Genomic DNA, 10865 nt, shown 5'->3' on the forward strand with positions numbered 1-10865 from the left:
AAAGCGCAAACTTTTAAACATTTATAGCCGGAAACGGTTTACGTTACCGTTTAGCTAAAATATAAATTTTTACCGTTAAAAGCATGCGCGCTTTTAATAACATTTTTTAAATTAATTTCGGAAATGGTTCCGGCATTACGCCCCGGAACTTTTTACAAATTTAATAACCGATTTAAAACCGGATTAAAACGGCATTTACGCTTACGGGTGCAAAGTTTATCCTTTAAACGTAAAAAGGTCCTATAACGCAAATTTTAAGCATTTTAAAATTAACCTTCGTGCCGGGGTTAAATATTTAATAAATTACCAAATTTCCAACATTTACCGGATTTAAATTCCGTTAAAAAAAAAATAATAATTATAAAAAACGTTAAATTTAATAAAAAAAGCTTTTTTAAAAGCAAATAAAAAAAAACCCCGATTAACGTAACTATTTATAATTTGCTAATTAAATACGACGAAATGGAAAACCCGCTTGCAACCCGAAAAAAAATTGTTAATGCGCTAAAGCTTTTCCAACCGAAAAAGCTTTAAACATTTACTTTCGCTACCGAACATTAAGGTTAAAAATTGGGGGTAAAAAAATTAGGTTTTATCGTAACCATAAAAGTTAAAACCGCAAAGGATTCGGCCAACGGGCCAAATTTAAACGCGCACAAATTTTTAATTCCAAATGCTTTAAAAAATGGTTATAAAGCAAAACAAATGCGTAATACGGGCTTTTTACGTATAAACAATTCGTATTACAGCTTTATACGGCCCGGAAAAAGCGATAACTTTCCGCCGGTAAAGGGTAAAAGTAACAACGAGCCCGAAAAACGACCTTTAAAACCGTTAAGGCTAGCTTTACCTTATAAAGCAATAAACCGGTCCTTGCTTACTTTAGAACCGGATATGCTAATCGCAACTATAAGCGGCACCTTTACGGCGCTTTTAATTGCGATACCAAAAGCGTTTAAAGCTTTTAAAAATTTGTTCGAAGCAAATTTAAACAAGCAAAAAGCGCCGCTTTCCCTTTTTCCTCCGGTTAAAAAAGGCAAAAGCCAATTTTGCAAAAGGACGGGCCTTTTGCTTTCGCCCAAAACCTTTTTTTCCAACGCGTTTTTACCGAATTCGCTAATAATTACGTTTAAAGCGATTTGCGCCGTAACGCGTACGGCCGCAAAGGAAAAAAAAAAAAAAAAAAAAAAAAGGAAAAGCAAACGACGCAATAATTTTAATAGCGCTATTTTTTATTACGGTTTAACAATAGCGTTTAACGCTTTCGAACCGAAAATTAAAAACGTTGCTTTTAAAGCAAATTTAATAAACGAAAATTGGCAAACCTTTTTCGATACGTATTTGTTTAATTAATAAACGGTAATTAAAAAAAGTAATTTTGGTTATTACCCGGTTTACGAAATAATTATAATTGCCGTAACGAAAACATTAAAGCGCAATAACCTTTAAAAAAACAAACGGTTGTATTAAAACAAATTACAACGAATTTTAAAATTTTAATAAAAATTTAATACGTACCCGTATAAAAAGGAATTTAAACAATTTGCTTTCGGGAAAATTAATAAGCTATTAAAAAAAAAGTTTAAAAAAAATTTCGAAAAATTTGCTTAATAATAAAATTATTAATATTGCTTGGGTATTTATTTATAAATTTAACGAAAACGGTTACGTTACGAATTATAAATTTTGCGCGGTAATTAAAGGTAATTAATAATTTAACGGTTTAAAAAAAACTTACGCTGCTACGTTTGCAACCAAAAGCTTTAAAATTATAATGGTAATTATAGCTTATTTCGATTTCGAAGCGCATTAAATTAACGTTAACAAAGCTTTTTTTTACGCAAAAATTGGCGATAATTATATACCCGTTTACGTAAAGTTTTTTTTTAAATATTACTAAAAAAGGTTCGTGGCTTAGCTTAAAAAAGCTTTGTACGGGCTACGGAATTTACCGAAATTATAATATTTAGCTTTTAAAAAAACCTTTAAAAAGTTAAAGCTTACCCCGTTAACGGAAAAGCTTTATTTATTTATAAGTACAAAACGTAAGGTTTTTTTTTTTTGTACGTTAACGATATAATTATCTTTAACCGTATTACGCATTTAAAAATGGCAACGAAAATATTAAACGGTTTTAAAAAGGAATACAAAATAAAAAAAAACCATTTAAAATTTTTTTCGGAATTTAAATCGTAAAAAATAAAAAAGTACGAACAATAACTTTGCATTACAATTTTTATATCGATAAAATCGTTAATACTTTTAATTTCGGGAACAAAAGCGTAAAACGCTTCCTTTTGCCTAACCAAACGCTTAAAAAAAATTTGGGGGTAGCGATACCCGCTAAAGTCCTGGCTATGCAAAAAAAAATCGGGTTTATACTTTATACGGCCATTACTATCCGCCCAAACGTTGCTTTTGCAAGCGCAAAACTTTTTAAATACTTTACAAATTTAAATAAAAAGCATTTAAAAGCGGCAAACCATACCTTTTTGTATTTAAAAAGGTCGAAATTTTATTATATCCGGCTAAAAAACGTTTTAAAATTTAACCATTTGCTTTTTGCTTTAAACGCCTTTTTTGCCAACGACAAAAAAACGAAAAAATTATTTAAAAAATACGTTATATTTTTATTCGAAAAGCCCGTAGCGTAAAAAGCAAAAAAATAAGCTACCGTTATAACGTCCACTACAAAAGCAAAGCTTTTAACGCTTATAAAGCTCGAAAAAAAAACCATTGCTATGCAAAGGCTTTTCCGAAACCTGCGCTTAAAAATTAATACTTTTTAAAAGCTTTGCTATAACAATATACAAACGATCCAATTAGTAATCGAAAAAAGCATTCGCATTAATACGGTTTTAAAGCACGTGGATATTATAAATATGTAATTACGCTAAAAGTACCAAAAAGGAACGTTTAACGTAATATATTTTAAAACCGCTTTTATGCCAACAAACGAGCTTACCAAAAACTTCCCGCTTTACAAATTTAAAACATTTAAAACTATTTTAAAATTGTACAATTTTTTTAAAAACGGGTTGGCAAGCTTAACACGCAACCAAAAACTTCGAAATAAATACTAAAAGCGTATAACGTTTGCATAAAAGCATAACGCAAACTTTTTTTTTATTAATAAGCATAAAGCATGCCGGTTTTAAACAATAAAACGGCATTTAATTATAACGCGTACAGCTTCCAAAAGCGCTGCACCTTTTTTTTATCCATTTTTTTTTTTATCCTAACCTTAGCCTTTACCCATTATTTAATAAATAAAAGCATTTCCATAAAAAAAATAGCCTTAAATTATTGCAACTTTAATGCTACTTTTTTAACTTTTTTCGTTATTATTACCATTTTCCCTTTTTTTTAAAATCGGGCTACGAAAAGCAAAATTATTTCGACGGAAAGCCTTTTTATTCTTTTTTTTGGCCTTATCCTTTTATTTGCTGCCCGGTTTCGGGTAAAATTTAAAAAAATGGCTTACCATTTTTTTAAACTTTTTAATTTTAAAACGAAAATTACCCAAAAGCTTTTTTTGGAATAAAGCAATTGCAATGCGTAATTAAAGCAAAAAAGGAAAAAAGTCGTAACGGTAATTGCTTTAAGCACATTAAATATACCGTAAAATATAACCATTCCAAAAAAAGCGCGTTATGGGCTTATTGTTGCAAAGGTTTTAAAATTTTATTAAAAAGCTTTTAATGCACCCATTGCATAGGACCGCGCGGGGAATGGTATTATCGAAAAAGCTAGCTAAAACGTTCCCGTTAAAAAAAGGTTAACGGTTTCGCTAAAAGGAAAAGCCAAATAACATTTTTTTTAAAAATTAAAACGGAAAAAAAAGGGGTGGTTAGCATAAAACCCGCGAAAACGGTTAAAAACGAATTAATTTAGCTATTTACCCTCGTTTTTTTACCCGTTTTGCGCTTCCGGGTATCGGGGGAAACAACGGGCTTATCGTTATTATCGTTATTTTTTTAAACGAACCGATTAACGAATTTATCGGAATTAAAATTAATTTTAATCGTTTAACGAATAGGCCAATCGGGCCCAAAGCTTTTATTTAATTTAGCTAAAGCTTAAAAAGCACCGGTCGGGTTGGGTTAAAAATTAAAACGAAAGGTATAAAAAATAGCAAAAATAACCGAAAATTCGAAAATAATTACGGCAATATTAATCGGGGTTTAGGTTAAAAAACGGCGCAAAGTTTTTATCCGTTTAAAATAACAAGCCCGATTAGCTTTAACCCGTTTAGCGCTTTCGGCAAACGCACGCGCTTTTATCGCTTTAATCGTTTAAACGTTATTTTAAGCCTTTTTGCGGGCAATTTATTATTTTCGCGCGTTTTATATATTCCGTTATTTATCCTTTTTCGCGGGAAATTTACTTTTCCTTTACTTATCCTTTTTGGCTTGCTAAATTTTTTTTTTTTTAAATAATGCTTTTTCCGTTTGCTTAGCTTTAATTGCTAAAGCAATTATAACCGTTTGCAAATCCGCATTATACGCGCACAAAACAAAATTAGCGAAAAAGCAATAAATTGGTAAAAAAGCAAAAAGTTACGATTTATTTTTTTTGGGCTTAAGCCCGGTTAAATTTTTTGCGCTTAACGCGCTTTCGAACGGTTGCACGCGTTGCTTTATTACCGGTAATACTTATTTTCCAGTTAATTTGTTAGTACCGTACGAAATTTCCAAAACATTACGCCGCCGCGTAAAGCATTTACAATTGTTTGCTTTTGCTTTTGCAAAGATTTTTATATTAGCAAAAGTTTAAACGATAGGAATAAAAGCGTAAAAATTTACGGATTGGTAAAAAAATGGTAATAAAAAAGAAAAAAAAAAAAGCCGGAACGAAATGGAAAAAAAAGGGTTTTAATTGTTACGCCCACCTTTTCCCGATAATGGTTAAAGCATTTACCTTATTATTTTTTATGGTTAAAGCATTTGCTTTGTTGCTTTTAGCAACGGAAAGCGTTTATTTCGTTACTTTTCGAAATTAATGCGCTTTTACAATTACCCTTTAAAAGCGGGAAACGCTTGCTTCGTTATTTTTCGAAGTTAATGCGTTTTTACAATTAACCTTTAAAAGCGCGGTAAGCTTTTAAATCCTACGCTATTAATATAGCAACCAATTTCTTTTTGTTTTATTTACAAATAACCCAAAAAGCTTGCTTAAAAGGTATATTACAAAATAAACAGTATATACTATCGTAAAAAAGCTTTAAGCATAAATATTAAATGCTTAAGGCATTGGAAAAGCGGTCCCTTTGCTTAAAAGCGTATAACGCTTCCAGGCGTTAAAAGGGAAGCTTAGTAAGCAAGGAGGATAGGGAGTTACGTGTATATAAAGGGCAAAGGCCTTTACGGAACCCTGCACTTCAAATCCTTTCCTCTTTAAAGCATATTAACCGGAGTAGCTTTATACCGTGCTTATCCCTTCTGCTTGCAACAATTTCGCTTTACTTATTTTTTAACTTTTACCGTTGTAATGTTGGAATTAACGAAATTTTTAAAAGTTTTATTCAGTTAATTTTTGGTTATAACGTTTGCAAGGTTATTTGCTTTTGCAATTTACCGGATTTTGTTAATTTCCCGCCCTTTATAAAATTTGCGGAAAGCCATAATATTTATTATAAAGCGTTTTTCCGTTATTATTCCAAGCTAAACGAAGCATTGGTAAAGCAACAAGCTATTTATGCAAATTATTAGCTTGCAAAAAGGCAATTTTAACCTTTCGCCAATCGCGGAAAGCGTAATTTTTAAAACGTAACCAATATTAAACCCGTTAACCATGCCGTAAATTTTGCTTGCAAAAACATTGCGTATTACCTTTTTGCATTTAACGAAATTCCAATGCAATATGTTTTTAATAATTTGGAAGCTATTTTTTTGCTTTATGCTTTGTTTAACGCCAAAACCAACCAAAAAGCCAATTTGTAAATTTAAATTTTTGTTATTAATAAAGGACCCGTTTACAAATACGTATAATTTGGTTTGTATTTAATCCATTTGCACGTAATTTAAGCTTTTATCCGCGTTATCGATTTGCTATTAAATGCGTTTGTTAAATTTTGTAACGTTCGTATTAAAGGGGTTTTAGGTTTGCGCGGTTACAAAGCAGTTAAATGCGGCTTCCGGTTAGCATATAAAGCTAATATACGCTTTTCGTACGCATTAAACCACGTATTATTGCTAAATATTATCGCTTTTGTAAAGTACAAGCTCGAACCAATTTGCTTATCCCTTTTGCTGTATGCAAATAATTATTTCGCCGATTGTTATTTTGCAACCGTTAAAGTAACTTTTATTTCCCGGGCTTAAAATAAACCGTAGCTTAGCTTTAAAGCTTGCTTCCAAAAAAGCAATTTCTTTTTTTTCTATAAAAGCTTTGCTGCCCAAATTTAGCGTATTATCGGTTTGCATACCGACAATTCCAAAGCTTTTGCCGATTTTTAAAAAGAGCAAATAAAAATCGTAATTGAAAATAAAGCAATTTAAACGTTTTTTGTAATGCTTTTGGTATGTAATAAACCAATGTAATCCCGTTTCGGCCAATCCGTAAAGCGATTTAATTAAACAAAACAAAGTTTTAAATGGGTAATATTGCTACAATTTTTTAAGCAAACGCAAATAAACGGTTGTTAAAAGCACGGGCGAAACCGCCCGGCAAAAAGCGAGGAACGTTAAATGCACGGGCAAAACCGCCCGGCAAAAAAGGAAAAAGGGGGCGCTAGCAACCAGCCGGGCACGAACCCCCCGGGAACATGCCGGCAAGCTACCGGTATCGCGGCCAAAATATAATGGCGAAGTTAAAAAATAAGGTAAAGCTTAAATTGCACGAAAGCGCTTAAAGCGCGAAAAATTTAAAGGACCGACTTTGGGTGCCCGAAAGGGCACGAAAAAAAAGGAAATTAAAAAAAAAACAATTTTTGTTGGCGATAGCACTTTTGGTAAGAAATTTACGGAAGCTTAATAAAGGAAACACCGTATCCGGCCCGTAACCCGGTAACCACCCGCTTTTGCACCGATTAACCCTTAACAACGGTCCTTTATAATTCGGTTTCGGCTTGGGTATATGCTTAATTAATATTTTAAATTATTAATTAATCGAATAAAAACCGCTTTTGCCTCCCCGACCTCGCAACGGGAAAACGCCATTAAATACAGCAAATTTAACATTAAATTTAAACTTTTCGCTTCCGGTTCGCTACCGGACGTATGTCCGCGCGCGAACGCGCTTACGGCGCGGTTGCTAGCAGCGCTAATAGCCCCGAAAGCGGCAAAACGGTTACCGATTGCCCCAAAACTAGCAATAACATTATTATAACCAACGCTTTTAACCCTTTTTTAACGCGCACCCGCATCGCAAATTTAAAAAACCAATTAATTAAAATATTAAAACCTTTTGTACCCCCCGGTAGCACTAAATTAATGCTTAAAATCGTAAAGGAATAAACCAAAACCGTAATAAACGCGTTTAAAACGCGGTCCCGCAACCATTGCAATTATATGCTTAACCATTTTTGCATTATAAAAAACGAAATTATCGTTAAAATACGCAACGCCCGCAAGCAAATTACCAATTACGTTTTGGTTTTAATAACCGGTTTGTTACAAAGCGGTTAAACCGGCAATTACCCGCTTACAATCCGCTTTTACGCATTTTTTAATACCGGCCCCCCCCCCCCCCCCCCCCCAAAATATATTTCCGCGCGTACCGAACGCAAAATTACCATTTTTATTAAAAACGTTTTTTTTAAAATTGCAAATTGCATACCCGTCGAAATTACCATTACATTAATTAAAAAGTTTGGTAATAACGTAAAAGCAACGCGCAAATTTTCCAATAATAACGTAATAATTTTATTTTATATAATTACCGTTAAATATACGAAAAATACCGCGTGGATTACCAAAATATTTAGCAATAAAGCAATATACCAAACCCAAATTTATAACGTTATAATTAAAAGCATTTAATAAAACGCAACCAATAATAACAACATTTTGTTATACGAATTTAAAGCGCATAATATTGGGGCCAAAATTAATTTTATTTATGTATAAAACGCCCGGCAACCGGAAAAATACGTTACGGTATTGGTTAAAATTACATTTTCCGCCGTAATTTAAACCGCATGCAATAACGGCTTTGTATTTAAAAGCGAAATTTTTAACGTTAAACCGTTTGCAACGGGAACGAAAACCGTTTAATGCTATAAATGTTACGGGTAAGGATATAAATTAAAATTTTGCAAAAAAGCAACCGGTTGCTTGCATTGCGCTAGGCCGTTACATAATAACGGTAAAACCGGGGAATTTTTGTGCCCGTTATACGGGGGTTAATTTATTACAAAAAAAAACGAACCGAAATGTTACAATTACGGAAACAACCACCCGGCCTTCCAATAAAAATGCCCCGTAGCGAAAAAGGAAATTAAAAAAGCCAAAAATACATTTTTAAACCGGCCAAAACAATTTGCTTTAAAAACGGGGAATAAGCGCGTACCCCAACCAAACCAAATAAGCTATTTTGCCGTTTATACCCTTTCGCTTTTTACATTTATCCGCCTTTTACCCGGCCCCCCCTAACCGTTATAAAAAAAAACAATTTGCTTAATTTAAAATTGCTAACGAAACGCAAGCAAAACGGTTTTTTATTAAAAATAACAAAAGCAAAAAAAGATTTTTTAACCAAGGAATAAATAAACAAATTACGAAAATCCCGCAATAAAAAAACGTTAAATTTTTTTAAATTCGCTTTTAGGATAAATTAATACTTTACAAACCCAAACTTTGCCCTTTTCGGCTTTAACAAAATAGCGGGAATAAAGGGAACAAACGAGTGCCGGGCCGTTAATAACCTAACGGTACCTAATAACACCGCGGTTATTAATTTCAACTTTGTTAATGCGCCAAACCATAAAGCCCCCTTTTTTTCCTTTAATTTATCCTTACCCCAACCGCTTGCATCCTAACCAATTTAATTCGGCCTTATACCGGTACCGTTTAACTTTTTTATAGCCGGAATTACGTTTATTTTTAGCCAGCCAATTAACGATAACAACAACGTATAAAATTAAACATATTATATTGGAATATAAAAAAAGGCAAAGGAAAAAGCAACCTTTCCCTTTACAGCAATAAATAATACAACATTTTAACCATTTAAAAGCCGGAGCGCAATTAGTACGGGAACTTTTCGAAACCGTACGATTGCAATTACAAGCTTATTTATTACCAAAAATTTAATTTTAACGCAGCATTTTACGTGCATAACCGTTTTGCCCCCAAATTGTAAACCGCCCGGTGCGGTTACGATTAAGCTTTAATTATAATTATTACGCCGGAAAGCCCATTAAAAATATATTTAATATATTTTCCAAATTTTAAAGCAAGCCCCAATTGGGCAACGCTTTTTATTATAATCGTTATTTACCCAACCTAAAAGCATATAATTTTTACAAGCAATTTTAATTTTTACCATTTAATTTAAAATTTATATAATAAATATAACGCAAAAAGCAAAACCTTTTTGGAATTAGCACGCCGCAAATAATTTAAATTAGCAACGTTTTACGAAAAGGTTACAAAAAGGAAACGAAAGGAAAAAAATAGCATAATTAATTACGTTTGGGTAATGTAACAATTTAAAATGGAATATTTGGGATAAAACAATACGATAAAAAAATTCAACCATTTATTTTAAATACTTCGCGTTTTTTTCGAACCGTAACAATTTTAATTTTAACAAATTAAAAATTGGAAATGGAAAAACGCTAAATTAATAAAAAAATTGGCAAAAATTAAAACCAAAATAACTAGCAAATTAATAACGATCGGAAACATGCACAATGCCAAAATTATAAATAAAAAAACCAATAAATTAATGCAACAATTAACCCAATTTGCTAACCAGCTAGCTTTTTAATAAAAACCAAACCCTTTTAACAAACGCGCTTTTTATTGGATACAAAAATTTAACGATTTCCGTAAAAAAGCGAATCGTTTACAACGCGCTTTTATTAAAAACAAAACGCAAATAGCATGGAAAGCATATAAAGCCGCAAACAAAACATTCGTTAAAAAAAAACGCTAAGCAATATCCAATTATTAAAAAAACGTTATTTTTGCAACGGAATAAAACATTAAAAAAAACGGCGCATTTTGGAAATTTAAAAAATAAGCCCGCTTAAAAAGCTTTTAAAAAAAAACCCAAATCGATTACCAAATTTAATTAAAACCGGAAAAAACCCGGATACGCTTTGTAATTACCAAAAAAAGCTAAAATTTTATTATTTAAATTTTTTTAAACCCGCTAATTAACATTTTTAACATTAACAAAACCAAATTCCCGAACCACTTTTTCCTAAACCTTTTTTAAATGCCCGTTTTCGTTACCCCGTAAAATATTATGGAAATAACGGGCCGTATTAAACCGTAAAAAGCTACGGGCCAAAACCATTTCCCGAACGGGTTATTTAAAGCCGCCGGATTGCCGGGCGCAACCGCTATTGCGAAATTTGCTAACGCAACGATTGCTACAAGCTATTTCCCAAAACGTTTTAAAAAAGCCCTTACGGTAATACTGCTACGGCTTACACCTTATTGTTATAAAAAAGGCTTTGTTATTGCACGAAAAGGAAGCTATTTGGGCAAAGCGTCCCTGGCGTTTTATCGCGGTTTTGTAAGCGTAACGTTGGCGCGTTAAAAGTACGGCCTTAAGTTCTTCCCCAAGTGCCCCGACGCGTACCGTAACAATACCTTATTACAAAATCGCAATTGTTTTAATTGCGTTAACGTAATGCTTTGCGCCGGTATAACGTTGCGTGCATAGCTTTGTTTATTTGGGGCGCTTTTTTG

At 32.5% G+C, this 10865-nt stretch overlaps 1 protein-coding gene across 1 annotated transcript; it reads right to left on the reverse strand.

The window, feature by feature from the left end:
- Window positions 1-723: 723 nt before the first annotated feature.
- Window positions 724-1220, reverse strand: GGTG_04885 (hypothetical protein; the record flags this gene model as incomplete). Its single annotated transcript, XM_009222683.1, has 3 exons — window positions 724-823; window positions 868-961; window positions 1109-1220. Coding segments are annotated over 3 exons (306 nt in total), but the record flags the coding sequence as incomplete, so codon positions are not given.
- Window positions 1221-10865: the final 9645 nt, after the last annotated feature.

This window comes from Gaeumannomyces tritici, assembly GCF_000145635.1.
Source record: "Gaeumannomyces tritici R3-111a-1 unplaced genomic scaffold supercont2.2, whole genome shotgun sequence".
NCBI lineage: Eukaryota > Fungi > Ascomycota > Sordariomycetes > Magnaporthales > Magnaporthaceae > Gaeumannomyces > Gaeumannomyces tritici.